We start from the raw sequence: 18,570 nt of genomic DNA, 5'->3' as shown, positions 1-18,570 counted from the left end.
ACTTTTTTTTGCTTTTACTTATCCCAGTGATTTTGAGATTGTTTTCTCGTGACACATTGTACTTCAAGTTAGTGGTAAATTTTGGTCGATACAGTCTGTGTTTTTTTGTGAAAAATACCAAAATGTCGTAAAAAAATTGAAAATTTTGCAATTTTCAAAATGTTAAATTTTCTGCTTGTGAGACAAATAATCATACCACTCAAAATAGTTAATAACTAACATAGACCATATGTCTACTTTATGTTTCCATCATTATTTCAACCTCCTTTTAATTTTTTTGGACACTAGGAGGCTTAAAATATGAATAGCAAATTCTCAAATTTTCAAGAAAATTTCAAACACTGATTTTTTTAGGGACCAGTTCAGTTCTGATGTGACTTTGAGGGACTTGTATGTGAGACACCCCCATAAATGATGCCATTTCAAAAACTGCACCCCTCACAGTATTCAAAACAGCATTTTGGAAGTTTGTTAACCCTTTAGGTGTTTCACAGGAATTAAAACAAAGTGTAGGTGAAATTTGAAAATTTCATTTTTTTTGCAGATTTTCAATTTTAATACATTTTTCTAAGGAACACAGTAGATTTTACTAGAGAAATGTGACTAAAAATTTATTCCCCCAATTCTTTTGTTTTCATAAATATCCTATGGATCCGATATGATTTCCCGGCGGTCGGGATCCCGGCGGTCGGAATCCCGACACTGGAATCCCGACCGCCGAAATCCCGACAAGGGGGGGACATGGATCGCCCCCCCTTGCGGGCTCGCTGCGCTCGCCACGCAGCGGGGCCGGTGCCTCGCTACGCTCGGCACGCTATTTTATTCTCCCTCTATGGGTGTCATGGACACCCACGGAGGGAGAAAGTTTCGGGATTTCGTCGGTCGGGATTCCAGTGTCGGGATTCCGACCGCCGGGATCCCGACCGCCGGGAAATTAACCGCATCCCATATCCTATATGTGGCCCTAGTGTGCACGTTGACCAAACCACAGGCTTCATAATAGAAGGAGCACCTACTTGATTTTGGAGCCTCCTTTTTATGAGATTATTTTTTAGGCACCATGTAGGTTTCTAGGCACCATAAGATGCTAAAAGTTAGGAACCCCCCCACAAGTGACCCCATTTTGCAAACTATACCCCTCAGGGAATTCATCTAGGGGTATAGTGTACATTTCAAACCCCCAGGGGTTTCACCAATTGTGGTACAACTGGGCTGTGAAAATGAAAAATTACATTTTTTACACATAAATGCAGTTCTGGCTCAAAATTTTTCATTTTCACAAGGAATGAAGGAGACAAAGCACCCCAAAATCTGTGCCCCAATTTCTCCCGAGTACGGCAATGCCTCATATGTGACCAAAAAATACCATTTGGGTGCATGGCAGGACTCAGAAGGGAAGGAGTGATATTTGGATTTTGCAGCACACATTCTGGTGGAATGAATGATGGGTGCTATGTCGCATTAGCAAGACCCCCGAAGCACCAATACAGTGGAACCCCCCCACAAGTGACCCCATTTTGCAAACTACACCCCTCAGGGAATTCATCTAGGGGTATAGTGTACATTTCAAACCCCCAGGGGTTTCACTAATTGTGGTACAACTGGGCTGTGAAAATGAAAAATTACATTTTTTACTCAAAAATGCAGTTCTGGCTCAAAATTTTTCATTTTCACAAGGAATGAAGGAGACAAAGCACCCCAAAATCTGTGCCCCAATTTCTCCAGAGTACGGCAATGCCTCATATGTGACCAAAAAATACCATTTGGGTGCATGGCAGGACTCAGAAGGGAAGGAGTGATATTTGGATTTTGCCGCACAGATTCTGGTGGAATGAATGGTGGGTGCTATGTCGCATTAGCAAGACCCCCGAAGCACGGTGAAATGATGAACCTAATAATCCATAGATGTGTGGTATATTTTAAAGCACTCCTTCATACGTAGGCCGGGTTTGTCGGGGCAAGTTTCACAGTGGAAAATAGTTTGCTTTCGTATTCCCTTTTTATAGCATTTTTGTGTCCTGCCCTTTTTTCCAGTGGAGGGGATTTCGTTAGGAAAATGCTGCCCTGATACAATACGGGGGCCAGTACTAGAAGTACTGGGGCCAGTACTAGAAGTACTGGGGCCCTCTGCCTGCTGGTTCCCAAATATTAGGCCCTTTATGACTTCCTCTTGAAAGTGCATAAATGTCCCCGTCTGGCTGGTAGAACGGAATAGTACGCAAGCGTTATACAGTGCCATCTGGATGATATACATGGCCAGCTTCTTATACCAGATTTTTGTTTTCCGCAGGGCACTGTACGGCTTCAGTACCTGATCTGAAAGATCCACTCCGCCCATGTACTTATTGTAATCAAGGATACAAATAGGTTTTGAGGTGTGGGTACTGGTACCTCGTACAGGGACGGAGGTGGTACGGTCTCCGTGAATTGTTGTCAGTATAAGGACATCCCTCTTGTCCTTATATTTGACCAACAACATATTTTCGGTGCATATTCCCCTGCTTTCTCCCTTTCTCAGTAATTGGTCAACGTGCGTTTTTGGGAGGCCTCTTTGGTTCTTGCGCACAGTACCGCAAGCTGCTGTACCTCTTGAACCAAGGGCCTTAAACAGGGGGATGCTGGTGTAAAAGTTATCCACATAGAGGTGATAACCCTTATCCAGGAAGGGGTGCACTAAATCCCAGACAATCTTTCCACTAACACCTACGAGGGAGGGGGGGCATTCTGGCGGTTCAATTCTTGTGTCCTTCCCTTCATATACCCTAAACCTGTGGGTGTACCCTGAGGTGCTTTCACACAGTTTATACATTTTTATGCCATACCTTGCCCTCTTATTGGGAAGGTACTGGCGGAATTTAACCCTTCCTTTAAAATGTATAAGTGACTCGTCTACACAAATGAATTTTTGGGGGATGTACATCTCAGCAAATTTGGCGCTGAAATTATCAATGACCGGCCTGACTTTAAATAGCCGGTCAAAGGTGGGATCATCTCTGGGTGGGCACTGTGCATTATCGTTGTAATGCAAAAATTTAAGGATCGTCTCAAAACGAGTCCGGGTCATGGCCATACGATGAAGTGGGGTGCTGTACAGAACATCTGTACTCCAATATTGCCTAATTTCTGGCTTTTTAACTATGCCCATATGTAACACCAGACCCCAAAACGTCATCATCTCTACTGCATCTACAGGGGTCCACCTAGCAAATGATGATGTGGGGTTTTGGGCAATAAACTGCTGGGCATATAAATTACTTTGGTCCACCATTAAATTTATAAAATCATCAGAGAAAAAGACTTTGAAAAAGTCAATTTCTTTGAGGCCTGTACTATCAAATTGGATTCCTGGGTTGGCCAAAAACACAGGAACCTGGGGCTCAAAATTGTCTGGTGGTGGGGTCCATACGAGATCAATCATTGGGGGTGGGGGGGTCTCAGCTGCTCTACGGGGGCGTCTTTGAGGGGGTCCCTCATCACTAGAGGAGGAAGAGGAGCTTAAGACAAATGCCAATTCATCGCTTACTTCACTGGCTGTGTCAGTGTCAGAGGCAAGAAGGGCATATGCCTCCTCCGCTGAAAACAGTCTTTGCGATGATTGGGACATTTTTATTATTTTTAAGTGTAGTGTTTCAACACGTGTATAGTGTAGGGGGGGGGTACAAACTTTATTTCAACACGGGGGGTATGTAGTGTGTATGTAGTGCTTTAACACGTGTAAGTTTAAAAGAAAAAAAAAAAAAGCTCCTGCGCCAAAAATTGAGCACAGATGTTGGTCAGTAACGTCCGTCACTGATCAGCGCTCAGCGGGCACAGGACACCCACAAAAGCACCGTGGGTGTAAAAACAATTAAAAAAAAAAAGCCCACAGCACTCTCCAAAAAAAATAAATAAAAAAAAAACTGCTGAAAAAAATTATATCAACCCTGTGCCAAAAATGCTGTTCAGTGATGTACGTCACTGATCAGCGCTCAGCGGCCACAGGACACCCACAAAAGCACCGTGGGTGTAAAAACAATTAAAAAAAAAAGCCCACAGCACTCTCCAAAAAATAAAAAATAAAAAAAAACTGCTGAAAAAAAATTATATCAACCCTGTGCCAAAAATGCTGTTCAGTGATGTACGTCACTGATCAGCGCTCAGCGGCCACAGGACACCCACAAAAGCACCGTGGGTGTAAAAACAATTTAAAAAAAAAAGCCCACAGCACTCTCCAAAAAAAATAAATAAAAAAAAAACTGCTGGAAAAAAAATGATATCAACCCTGTGCCAAAAATGCTGTTCAGTGATGTACGTCACTGATCAGTGCTCAGCGGCCACAGGACACCCACAAAAGCACCGTGGGTGTAAAAACAATTTTAAAAAAAAAAGCCCACAGCACTCTCCCAAAAATTTTTTTTTAAAAAAACTGCTGAAAAAAAAATATATCAACCCTGTGCCAAAAATGCTGTTCCGTGATGTACGTCACTGATCAGCGCTCAGCGGCCACAGGACACCCACAAAATCACCGTGGGTGTAAACATTTTAAAAAAAAAAACCCCCACAACACCCTCAAAAAAAATAAAAATGCTGATCAGTGATGCACCACCGATTAGCAGTGATGCAACACTGATTAGCAGTGAGGGGCAGCAGGCACACAACTGTGGGTGCAACCTGACAGGGTATATATATAAAAAAAAAACCCTGCACCCCAAAAAAGGTGCTGATCACTTAGTTTATAGTGATCAGCACAAAAGGGGGGCAGCAGGGGGCAGCAGATACAAAATTAAAGCACACAATTTAAATCTCTGACACAATGACGCTGCTGCAGCAGCAGCAGCAGCACAAGGAAGTCACACAAGGAAGTCACACCAGGAGCTGGCACCAACGCTGATCAGGTCAGTATAGGGCACAGATGGGCACGGAGACCACTCTGCACACTGTTCCTGACCGGAATGGCGGCTGCAGGGCTGTCTCCGTTATTTCATCTAAGGTCCGACGGACCAATCACAGCCTTTGGGGGCAGGTGGGGTGACCACCAGTGTCACCCTTACACCCTGTGGTGATTGGTGCTGTACTTTACAGCACCAATCACCACCGATCCCTGTGTCACCGGCGAACGTTATTCGCCGGTACACAGAAAAACGCTGTAATTGGCTGTTCACATTGAACAGCCAATCACAGCGATCGCCGATGGGCGAGGGCATCGCTGCCCCCCCTGGGCAATGAGGGAAGATGTCTGCTGTCAGGGACAGCAGACATCGTCCCTCTGTCACCGCGTCTCTAGACGCGGTGACAGTTAAATGGCATGACGTACATTTATGCCATGTGTCGGGAAGTACATCCCGACCATGATGTAAATGTACGTCAAATGTCGGGAAGGGGTTAAGGGGTGCAAGTGGAGTGTCACTTGCTTTTTGGATCAAAATATTAACAACTGCTATATTGCTAATTAACTCTGATATGCTTTGCTATTAATAGCTGATTTCTCTAAAGCCCCGTACACACGGGGGAGATGTATTGCTCAGCAATATATTGCTAGCAATACATTGCTGAGCAATATATTGCCCAGTGTTTCCTTTTCATCAGCGACCAGAGATGGTCGCTGATGAAAGGGAACCTCTGCCGGCGGTGCCGCAGAGGTAATTAGCCGTCTCCTGCGACCAGCGATCACAATGGGGCTGAAAACGGGAGCGATTTATCTCCGGGGCACAATTCCATCACTGGCAATATGGTCGCCTGCGACCATATTGCCAGCGATTATAGCCCCTATCGCCCCCGTGTGTACTCAGCTTATGAAATAAGTTGCAATGCTCATATAGTATATAATATTATTCTTTTTTTTAGATTGTGAGTTCACATTCCACATTGTGTGTTTATTTTATTGTATGTTGTGGGCTACCGGCCGGTGGATCTATCTTTTTTTTAAAATAAATGTTTAAATATTTAAAAAGAAAGTGTGCTTGTTTTATGTTTGGGTTCAAAAGCGCTGTTTGACTCACAAACAGTTTTTTTTTCTTTTTCTAAAAGAGTATCCCTTTTTGAAACAGCAGGTTGAACCCTAAACAGCCTTTTTTGCACTCAGCTTAGACCAGTGGTAGCCAACCCTAGTGCTCGAGAGCTACCAACAGTTCACATTTTCCAGACAACCTAGCTGTTGCTGCACCGCTGCACTCATTAGTCACTGACACATTTTAAAAGATTCACAGATGGAGCTAATTAGCTCACTTGTGATTCTGTGAGGAGACCTGCAAAACATGCACTGTTGGTAGCTCTCGAGGACTAGGGTTGGCTACCCCAGGCTTAGACTAACCTGTTTCTTTCATTAACAACTGGACTCTCAAGAACCTGGCAACTACTAAAATGAACATGTGTTTTTTCTTGGTTTAGAGCTCACCTGCCAAGTACCTTATGGCATTTAAAGATGAGGCAATCACCTAACAGAGCACCTGAATTAGTATTAAAGGGGCAGATGTCACAGGTTTCAGGTAAATTAGCTTATCTAGGGTGCATGAGAAAGCTATGATCACAGTAACAGAGGTTAATTAAAAATTAACCCACACATATAGAGATACAGATGTACCACTGCACTCGCTATCCCTAAGAATGGGGTACAAACAGCACCCACACTTCCCAGGTTGGGGTGCAGTGGCCTTTGACCACACACAAATACAGGGGGCCCAGCACTCAGCATAATAAACTAACTTACTTTAACATAAAATAATCAATTAAATAAATAATGTTCATGAATTGATCAATGCATTTAAGCTGCATTTAATTGATTATTTTATGTTAAGGTGAGATATATATATCAAAGGCTAAATACTCCTCGCGATTTTTAGGTGAATTAATGCCAGTGACCACTAGAGGCCACTCAACAGATCAGATTACTCCTTATCAGTAAGCCGTCATTTTCGGCAGGATTTTAAATAGTATATTCTGAAATATAACATTATTCTAAGCAGGGCCGGCGACACCACTAGGCAGCTCTAGGCATTTGCCTAGGGCGCCGGCACCTGGAGGGCGGCAGTTCGCCCCTAACCCCCAGCGAACTGTATAAAAAAATTGCTGCCCCGGCGTCCCTGCAGTGCTGGGGCGGTCAGGGGTGTCCGTGCCGTAGGGGTACCTGCGGCGCCGTCATGTGTATAAAGCTGGCTGCGGCCGGTGGGGTCCCTGTAGTGAATAGCAAATAACTAGCGCTATGCGCGGCGGCGGTGCGGGAAGCGCTAGTTATTTGCTATTCACTACAGGGACCCCGCTGGCCGCAGCCAGCTTTATACACATGACGGCGTTGCAGGTACCCCTACGACACGGACACCCCTGACCGCCCCAGCACTGCAGGGACGCCGGGGCAGAATTTTTTTTACACAGGTACCACCCCCCCCCTCCCTCCCCCCGGCACCAGGGCGCCCCCACCCCGACTCACCTGGGGCGCTCCGGTGCCTTGCACCGGCCCTGATTCTAAGTCTAGTTCATGTGACTGAAAATGTCCCTGCTTTACACAGCTCTATTTCGGGGTACCTATGTGGTGATGCATTGACGCTTGGACAGAGATAAAGTAGAGAGAGATAAAGTACCAAATTCAGCCTCAATGTCTCTTTTTTAAATAACACAGACTGTAACATGGCAGTTGGGAGCTTATTGATGGATACTTTATCTCTCTCTATCTCAAATGTTTCGTACATCTACCCTAGTTGTCCTACTTCAGTTTAAAGGACCCACTGTGAAATATACAGTATAAGAGATACTAATACTAAAAACATTGTCAAATAATTGTATCATGGATTTGAGTAACCTGAAGATATCAGAGAACAACTCGTTATCAAGGGAGAAAGTTATGGTTAATCATTACATTGATTTAAAAATGGTTTACATGCACTTCTTATAAGACTGGTAACTCACCCTATAATTACAATGGTTTATTGAACTGATTGATTCTGTAATGTAGTGTGATTGGGATATTTCTAGGATTTCTTTACATATGTTAGGGCCAATGTGTTTTGCCCTGTGGAGATCTCATGGTGTGCCTTGGCAATTCTGAAATCTTATTTAGTGTACCATAAGGTAAAAAGTTTAAAAATCACTGCTCTAACCCATAAATAAAGGATATACATTTTAAAAATCTGACAGACACTTTGCAAAATTCTATCACCCTGAAACTAGTTTTCAAAAGTAGGCAAGTATGGTAATAACATTATCTAGCTTGAATATGTTACAAAATGTCTGTACTTTCAATTTGCTTTCCACCACTGTGAGAAGCCTTGTCATGCTAAGATCTAATGTTCCTGTGATCATTAGTATGCGAGTCAATGGTCAATTTGAACAATTTTTTTACATTGTTTTTCTATATTTTTTTTTATGTGCAAGGCCTTCTGGGATGTTTATCATCATTGACATCCTCAGGACTAAACCCTTTGTAACACTCAAATACACATGTAGGTGACATAGAATCTGCATACATCAGTGGGAATTTGTTCCATTTAACTCTCGTACAAATTTGAAGTTGACACATTGCTCATCATTTGAACTAAGCATTCTTACGACCCAAGGGAAAAACACAACTGGCAAACCCATTTTGGGCTAGTCCAATGTCAATCTTCCCCCAATCCCTTGTAACTCACACAGTATAGGTATGACAAAAATATGTATTTTGATTGTAACTAGTGGCGGCTCCAGAGGGGTGCCGGACCAACTGCCAGTGTGTCTCGGACGGCGTGGTTTCGCAGCATTTGGGGTGGCAGTAGGCGGCGCTCCCTTTTTTAAAATTTTTACTGTGCTACACCTGGACCAATGCAACTGCCAACGGTTGCAACTAAACAATTTCAGGTAGATACATCCATTGTATTAGGCTTTTGTACAAATATCCTCCCCCACAAGTCACATGTGCCCCTGTGAGGCTCTCCGACAGTGTTAAGCCAATGTAATCAGTACCACCTATTCACCCCCCCACCCCTCAGTGTCACTGTTTCTCTGTAATAGACACATTTACACAGAATATATTACAATACATGAATGTCTAACAAAACTTATGATTTATAAAGTGGATAGTGAATGTGTTGCAGATTTAATTTTGTTTATGCATTATACAAAACCTCACCTTTTTGATACACAATATTTTGCTTCCCATGGTGATCTCTTTCCTCCAGCACAGAATTAGCTTGTTGTTCAATCTTTGAATAAATATTTACATTAGTATATTAGTAAAAAAAACTGATTTAATCATACAATTAATCAAACTGATTTGTGTGTTCTTGGTGCAGTTTTGCAGTTGCTTGTACTATTATCAGTTAACCTAATCTGTATTTGAGCTATGACTAATAATAAACCATTTGGCCCCTAACCTTACTGTGCTCCCTTTCTGTTCTTCAAATATATTTGTATATTAAAACAAACTAGTATTAATGAATTAATTATAAACAGGAACAAAGTGCTTTATTCCTGTGCTCCAATGTAAAAAATGTATAGCTCCTAGCATGTTCTGCTATATTGAACTTCCCAGAAGCGTGAGTTCATCCCAATCGCCCAGAGGCAAGTTGGAGCTCTTTGACCTCCTCATTAAAAAAAAAAAAACAGAAAGCAATTATTTTAGTGTTTTCTGGAAAGCACAGTGAATTGGCAGGGCTCCAGCTACACTGTGTGAGAATGGCCGTTGGGTCAGAGTTAAGGTGCATACACAGCGCAATATGAGCTACCTATTTTGACTATAGCAGGGACGTGATAGATGGCGGTATTCAATGCCACCGGCGATTGGGTTTGTGTGGTGAGGATGGATTGTTTTTAGTGAGGATTGCGGAAAACAAGCCATCCTCGCTGTCAAACCCCCTCACCATTCGCTCGCCATATTCAACGTTCCAGTGAAGTTCTTGCCTATTCCCTTAAATGGCAAGGTTCACCGCAAATGCAGCGAGCCCGCTACATTTTATGGCGAGTCTCTGTTTTAATGGGCACACTCGCCGTTTCAGCCTCGCTGAAAGGAATCATAGATCGACGGCCAGCTGCAAATCCATACACAACTCACTCACCATGTAATGATTTCCCCGCCTGTGCAAGTGTGCGGAACTCTGACCTTCAACAACTCCGTGACAGAATGAGGCTGATCGAGGCCGGTGCTGATGTCACAGACCCTACCTCAAACCGTCTGGGCACGTCTGTGTTTTTAGGGACACTCCCAGAAAATGGCAAGCTACCACCTACAAATGCTGGCTTCCTGTCAGCCAAAATGCAAAGGGATTGTATATAGAGTTATCGCTGATTTTTGTCTCTGTTTGGCCTTGATCATGCTCGCTTTGATACTTGCGATGCCAAAGCATGTTTCCGAGGGATCAGCATATCAAGAACAAATACATTGTGTAGGCAAGCCAATTTTGACTATATTATGTACAATCTTACATAGCCAAAATCTTAACATACCCAAAATGTTACATAGTCAATATCCCAGTGTGTTTAGCCAATATCGGTGGTTTCTGGGCTATGGGGAATTCAAGGGAAATCCATAGTCAAAATCGTACATAGGGTTAAATTCAGAATTGATCGCATGGCTGCGAATTGAATGCATACAGTTTGCATCCTGCAATAAAATCCTGCAGCTATTACTATATGCACGCAAGATGATTGACAGAAAGTAGGTGTCTGGGAGATGGAAACTGGATGTTTAGTGGGAGTGCTAAGAAAAATGCAGGCATGTCTAGAAACACACTGGGAGTACCTGGAAAATGCAAGGCATGCATGAGTGTTTTTGGTGAGTGTGTGTGACATCAGCTCCAGGCCGGATATGTTTTTTCCAATCCCACTGCTGATACAATCTTGGGCTACGCATCACCTGTGATGAGTTGTGGCCAGTGTAAAAATCGATGGTAAACCTTTTACGATGGGTTTTGGATAAATTCACACTGCTCCAAATGGATGTGTAGCCATACATTGCAAGGTGAGATTTTACTATAGCGGGGTGGTGGTTTTACTGTACACTAGCTGCTGCTAATTTATGGCCATGCAATTGGGAATAAATCAGGAAAGCAACTCCATTGCCTCTTGGATTTATGTCCCTGAAGCATCCACAAGGCCAGAACATGCATTGTGCAGCCTTACTTCAGGTTTGAATTCTATAGGCCTTTTGGACCACTCTAATCTTTTACTGGTACTTTACCTACAACCACCTCTTATCGTGCTGAACATGATGGTTCAGCTGTTTGCATCACAAGGGATTAGAAAGGAGGACACAGCTACCCTGAAGTTGTATCTCATAATAGCTGCAAACCACAGTAGTTCTTGTTTTGTAGGCTATATTTACTAAGATGGGAGTTCTGTTGACTATGGGATGTTGCTATGGGCAACCAATCAGATTCTGTCTAATATCTTCTAGAATGTGCTGAATAAATAAGTAGAATCTGATTGGTTGCTATGGGCAACATCCCATCTTCAAAATAACTCCCATTTTAGTAAATGTACCCTTTCATTTCAATTATTTCATCTAGTAAAGATTAAAGCATTATTATCTCATATTACGCAGAATGCAGAAATCACCTTTCCTTCTCTTCATGTTTTGCAGACACCTTAATGATCCCTTCCAACTTGGACAGTGGAACGTGTCCTCTAGGTCAGTTCCCATGTGGCAATCTGTCAGTGTGTTTGCCCCAACTACTGCACTGTAATGGGCATAAGGACTGCGATAATGGTGCTGACGAGGAAAACTGTGGTAAGTTTGAACATATACTTTAGAGTTCCAGTCACTGAAACTAGAATTTCTATGTCAAAAATAGATTTTAGATACCGCGGTACTCTCACTGGGGATACACATAGCTCCTGACTCTCTGAAGTATACTTTTGAGAATTGAACTGGAAATTATCCACTCCATATCGATTGCCCACTGTCGCCAATGTATATCTACATCTTCGCTCAACATTAAGTGTAAATTCTTGGTCACTATGGAGCCTGTGTGATACTTCGTCCAAGAATTAAAGCTCTAAATTCTTTTAGACCGTTCATAAACGGCTTCCCCCCCCTTTTTCGTCTTATGCTGGAAAATAATCTCAGCTTTTTCGATTTATAAGATCCAATTGGATCCAGATCACCCCTGAAGAAGTCCTAACGGACGAAACGCGTAGGGTCGTATTCTGATGTTGGATCATTCTGTTGGATCTACTGATCAAATTTTATGTAAAACCATATTTTTATGTATCAATTGCTGTAATAAATACAGATGTTTTAACTGTGTATAATTGTTGTGGTGAAAAATTGTTTTGGGGCGCACTCCTAATCTTTTTCTTGTTTCTATATATATATATATATATATATATATATATATATATATATATATATTACAAGAGCACTTCAAAAATTGCAATTTTTGTTGTGTCCCTAAAACCGAGCCATCACCTGCTTGCATATAGTAATGTGCTAATAAAAAGATAGTAGAATGTGTAAAAATATTTCAGATCAAAAAGGATTTCCCACTGTTGTGGCTGCTGATTGTGTGAGTCCTCTTCAAACACCACTTCAATGCTTTTCCTAGGGTGCTATTTGCTTGATCAGGGAAATACATTGAAGTGGTGATTGAGGAAGATTTCTGTCAGTCTGCTGCTACAACAATTGGAAGATAATTGGGGGTCTGACCTTGTACTTGCAACTAAAAGCGTGAGATACCACTTCCCTCTATTACTCTCACTTCTTTCCCACAATTTGAATCTCAATGAAGGGGGACTACTTATTTGCCAGTACCGGGCCCCATAGTTAGCATATTGATGTATACCCCTCTGAGGGTGACATCTGGGTGAGGTCCGCACGCCCTTCTGAGGCCACTGTGGCTATTAACACTGCAGAAAAGCTCCCATATCAAATCATTTAAGGCTTCATCCTCAACTGCATCATTTGGCACATTACTTATGTTTGATAGAACTACACTGATTCCACCAGTACTGTATGGCCTTTTCTGCTTCGCCTCTTTACCGAGGCAATGCAGGAAGCAGTAGTGACAAGATGCATGAACATCTCATAAGGCGTCTATACATTTATTTGGCTTGAACCTTAGCATACACTTTAAGCTAGCTTAACTAAAGAATAACTCACGCTGACACAATAAAGACACGGACACCAAAGCGATTAGATTTAAAGGTCATAGGATATTTATTAAGTGGTATGACCCTTCTTCGTAAAGGGCTGGCAATAAGGCGTCACGGCTACCCAGCTCTAGTCACATCAAAATGGCGGCGACTTAAACGCCCCAACTGACTGATATTAACATGGGGACGACTGAGACGGCCCCATCCGACTAAGGCACAACCTAACGCTGGGAAGTCTCACCACCACTTCTCTGGCTGGTGTGGACACTCCACTGACGAAGTGTCCACAGTGCCCCCCCCGCAAAGGCAGGACACCCCGCCGTCTTTCCAAGGGTCAGTGCCTCCCAGCGCCCTCTCATGCCACAAGTGACCACTGTACCGTGACGCCCTACCGCCACCGCCAGGCTCTTAAGAGATTAACTAGATGAGCTCTAAGAGCCGCCGCATGCCACCCATGAAAACCTACCTAAGTGTCCGTTATCCTAAACTAAATCTGAACTATACCTCAACAAAACCCCCTATCCTTATTGAAGGGGAGGCTGAAAGAAAAAGTCCCTAACCGTTAGAAATTATACAGTGCATTGATTAATATGACAAGGTAAGTTAGTACAATGGACCCAAGTGAAGTCGAAAACTTGATAAAAAACCTCTCGTGTGTCCCGGAAGGGGGAGGTGGGCCGAATAGAAATTAATTAGGACCCACAGAGGTAAAAAATGCAAGAAAGTCCTTCACACCCCTGATTCCGGAACACTAGCTGTTCCAAACCCAGCGGGTAAACAGCGTTTTTGGGTCAGCGCCACAGGCGCACAACATCCAAATCTTATCTACCTTATATAAATCCTAATTGCAGCGGACTTCCATCATCCCCATTGCCTGAGCAGAAGAGTCAGGAAGCCTGCTGGCCGCTGCGCAGGTAGCTGCCCGCACAGGCAATTTTAGCACTAAATATTGCAGCCGCCGCAAGGCCTGCGTCGGCGACGCCAAAAGTGGATCAGCACCAAAAACCCAGGATTATATCCTTGGCCTTTTCGAAAAGCTGGTACTGTCTGAATACCTAGAGGAGGAATTCTGCTTCCCGCCGGCCGATGCATGAGGGAAGCCTGAACGGAAACCAGTTTCTCCCTTGACAGCACGTGGTGGTGGGGCGTCGGGACTGCATCCAACACGGCTGACGGCAGAGATCCAGAAGACTCCACTGGATCCAGGGGAACACCTCGGAGGAAACAAAAGAAAAACCCTGACCATCCGCTAAAGCAACTAACCACATGGATGGCCATCGCCGTTTGGAAAAACATATCTGGTTTATGGCCGAAGTCACTGGTTTTGACACCGATGTGGAAGAGCCAGATTGCTTTCCCCCATCGATGCCAAGCATAAAATAGTTTTACAACTCTTTTTCCTTGGCTGCGGAGAGAAGCTACACCCAGGGACCCGTGAAGCCTCGCCACGCGTACTGTCCCCGCAGGCAATGGACGACCAACGATATCTAACACCCATCGACTGTCATCCCCTGCATGGTTATGCAACATCGGTGGTCGGTTGCAACTTAGCCAATGATGGCAAGGACCCCGATGGCCAACCCTAACCTTTTTATAGCATGGTCCCCAGATGGGAATTGAGTGACCAAGTGGGCTGGGGATCATCGGGGGGGAGGGGAGCGGGAAATGGGACAGGCGAAAGATGTGTCAAGGACACCAGCGCGTCTGCTGCTGGGAGGGGTAAGGCTGCAGGGCGTACGCTGGAGTGGGACCAGTCCCCTGGCCCATATCCCTGGGCTGGGGAAGCCTAAGGGTGTGGCAAAAAATTAGCATGCACTGGGCTGGGCGGACGCAGGCTCGAACAATCAGGGGGGCCGGAGCCGTAGGGGCCCCGGCCCTGGTATCCCGCTCGCTGGGAACTGGTGTAGAGTGGGGGCCTGCATAACAGTTGCCCGGCGGGGGGCCAGGGTGCGGGGTAGGGGGGGAGGGGCCGCGGAGTCCGCCAACCCCTGGACCCCATGGGTAGTGGTGGCATCGGTCACTGGTGCAGAGGCAGGGGGAAGGCACAGGTGAAATAAGCGGTCCCCCTAGTGGGAAGGACGGGCAGGGACACCCGACACCAGGCTCAGGAGGGGCCTGTGCCGCAGGGAATTCCCTGCTGGGGGGAAAGGGGGGGCTGGATGGTTAACGCCGTGGTCCGGCCCGGCCCTGACCAAGGGCTGAATGAGGCCCCTTATTTGATGGGCGGGAGATGGGGGTGGGGGCGGGGCCTGAAAAGCGGGGGCTCCCTCGGGTGGCTGTGCACCCGGGAGCCGGGGGCCGCCATCTTGCGTGGCGGCGCTAAACCTGGCGCCCCCCTGATCTGGAACCGGGGGGAGCAGTACGGCGTGCAGGGGGTATGAAAATTGGGGCTCAAGCGCCCGACCTGGAGGAGCCAGGGTCGGGCATAGATGCGTGGGCGGAAGTGCCGCCCGTCGTGTCATAGACCGGTGCTGCCTAGCTGCACTGGGGCGCCGGCCAGCTGGCGCCTGACAGGGACGCTGGAGGGGGACCGGAAGAGGGGTGGAAGGCGGTAAGATGGCACCAGCGGGAGACAACCAGGGGGGGGGCAGGGGAGACGGAGCCGCTGCGGGGGGCAGCAGTGTACAGGCCGGATCCGGGTGCGTCCGTATCGGGCCCTGGTAGTCCTGACAGGGGGGGGGTAACCCCCGGTGGGGAAGAGGGACAGCGTGCTGTTGGCTCCGAAGCGGGTGTGGGGGGGGACATTGTCAGCGAGCAAGACTCGAGCTAACAACCTGAGGACAGCTCTGCAGTTACCAACCACCTGCACCACTGTACTTGTAGGGGATTTGGGGGAGGGGGGGGGGCATGCTGTGAGAGGGGGGGAAGGGGCGCAATATCAACTGGAGGGGAAGGTAGTATCTGGGGAAAAGGCAGGGAGGGGGGGACATGTTGGATAACTGGACTAATTGGCCAAGGGGATAAAACATCAGATGCACAGGATGCACTTAGCTTTGGGGAGAAGCTGCTGGGCTGTGTATGCATGCTGCTGGGCTGTGACTGCATGCTGCTGGCTGAAGAAATTTCTGTAAGAGGAAGTATTTCCTGTAAGGACCTGCCTATATACCCCTCTCCTAAGCTCACGCCCCTAAGCTCACCCATAGGTTAACCACTAAACTGAAACCAACTTTAGACAACTAGCAGTCATTAACTCTTTCCTGCCAACCCCAAAAATTTAAGCCTCTTAAGTATGCCAGGGTTGCCGACTTTAAGATTCTCCTCTCCGGGAGAAGCCCGGAGAGGAGAGTTTCAGCAGCCGCTCAGGGGGCGGGGCTTACGAGTGACATCACTAAGCCCCGCCCCCATGTTGTTAAAGCAGCGAATTCAGTGATCTCCGTAGAGGGGGCGGGGCTAAAATGACGCGATTGTGCCGTTTTAACTCCGCCCCGTCCTCTGAGACCCGAGGATTGCGGCATTTTAATGCCGCAATCCGGGGGTCAGCGGGGGTCCCCCCTGAATGCGGGAGGGTTGCCCACCCTTCCGGGGGCCGGGAGGGGGTACCCGATTTTCGGGAGACTCCCGGAAATTCCGGGAGGGTCGGCAACCCTGAAGTACGCTCTGGCTTAGGCAGCCCTCGCTTAATCTTAGCTGAAGTGGCGGAGTAAACCTACTCTGGAGATCCCGACCTCAATTTTGTCTTGCGATCAGGTCTATCTGAATTAGGCCCTAAGTCCATGCTATTAGCATGTTTCATAATAGTAAAAATCTATAAATACAAAATAAACCTACAAATCAAATTACCGGTAGTTACAAAAATAATTTATGCCTTCAAAATCAAATGAGAATATTCTTTAGCACAGTAGTCCAATAAAAATGTCAATTAAGTAATGCGAATATTTGGCTATGATGTATGATAATTATTTATTGAGAATAATAATGTTATTAATAATATATCACTGTTCTCCTAGAAGGAACATTCTTTATATTTGCCTTTACAGCACAAAACACAAAACAAGCTTAAAAGTAGATATTAGTAAAATGCTTGAGTACACAATTAAGTCTTGAGTTTGAAGGATTCTGAATTGGAGGCCTCTGAAAATGTGCAGGGAAGAGAGTTCAAAGCCACAAACTGAAAGGTCACCCCCAGATGATTTTATATATATATATATATATATATATATATATATATATATATATATACACAAAACTGACGGCACTCCAGTAATTTCAAGCAGCGGGCCCCGGTGCCCAGAGTAAAGCAATACACCAGATCCAAATAATGGCACTCAGGAGGCAGAGTAATGAAACAAAAAGGATGTGTATTACATATATGCCAAGCTTTCGGGGTGTAACCCCCTTCGTCAGGACACAATCCTACAGCTACAGCTATATATATATATATATATATATATATATATATATAGTGTGAACAAGCAGAAGTCACTCTAAGAAATAATTCAATGCTGCACGGCGGCAGTAAAAAACGTGAAGACACTAGTATAGTGCAAAGCCAACGTTTCGGGCGGGTAGCCCTTTATCAAGACATGATAAGTGTACAAACATTACTCACATTTATAGTAGAAAAACTGTCTAATCACTCTGTGCACACCACCACCATGCTGGCACCCGGCGAGGAACTGATGACATCATCGGCGCTGCTGCACCGACAGGTTCTGACTCACCGGGGGCGTGTGTCCATCACCGTGTACCTGGTAACCATAGTGACAATAATCAATAAACAAGAAAAAAATATACGGGTCAAAGTGATAAGTGCATGTAGACCTCAGTGTCAAACACCATACTAGCATGTGAACTATCAACCACCCTGTACACCTGAAGTGTGGGGAAAGAAGGAGCAAATGACCAAGAAACGGCTCTGAGCGGGGAAACATGTAACAAGTGATGCGGCTGGTGCCAGTGATCGCACTGTGCCGCAGGAGTCAGCTGCTGTCAGCCGGGTCTCCGTTCGGCCGCAATCACCGAGTCTAACGGTGTCAGGCTGCTGACGGAGGGAGCCCAGCGTGCTGCCGGTTACAGTATGAAGCATACCTGTGCTAAGTGCGCAGTGCGCGCGGTTGTCAGGGATCACGGGTCAGAGAGTAAAGGCACCGGGAGTGGTGTGCTATGTGCGCGGTGTGCGCGGCTGTCAGGGATCACGGGTCAGAGAGTAGAGGCACCAGGAGTGGGGTGTCAGAATGCGCACACGCATTGCGTGTGGGCATGGTGCTCAGGAGTGGGACTGGAGAAGGACACGCAAAGCGTGTACATGGTGCTGAAAGGAGAGTGAATGGGGGAACACGCAAAGCGTGTAGCCAAGGTGCTGAACTGATACAATCAGTCCAGTGTGTGTCCACCTTGTCAGTGAATATGGCAAGGTGGGATGAGCAACTGTGTATAAACAGCTGGGCACTGTTCAGTGTGGATGTAGCTGTCAGAATAGGTCTAGAGGAGTGAGCAGACAAGGGTGTGCAGTGTATAAAGAAGAATAAAAGTGTGTAACCCGTACCTAGATGCAGTCTGTACTACTAGGGGAAGAAATGATGAATGTGTGGGAAAGAG

At 45.6% G+C, this 18,570-nt stretch overlaps 1 protein-coding gene across 1 annotated transcript in view; it reads left to right on the top strand.

Moving 5' to 3' along the window:
• Nucleotides 1-18,570, top strand: part of LOC146035592 (relaxin receptor 1-like) — a 474,765-nt gene that overhangs the window by 227,250 nt on the left and 228,945 nt on the right. The window contains exon 2 of the mRNA XM_083159131.1: nt 11,522-11,668. Coding sequence (XP_083015257.1) covers nt 11,522-11,668 — 147 coding nt within the window. The remainder of the gene's footprint in view (nt 1-11,521; nt 11,669-18,570) is intronic.

Source organism: Crinia signifera, chromosome 9 (assembly GCF_055691185.1).
Source record: "Crinia signifera chromosome 9, ASM5569118v1, whole genome shotgun sequence".
Classification (NCBI taxonomy): Eukaryota; Metazoa; Chordata; class Amphibia; order Anura; family Myobatrachidae; genus Crinia; species Crinia signifera.
This window is presented reverse-complemented; position numbering and strand designations above follow the sequence as displayed.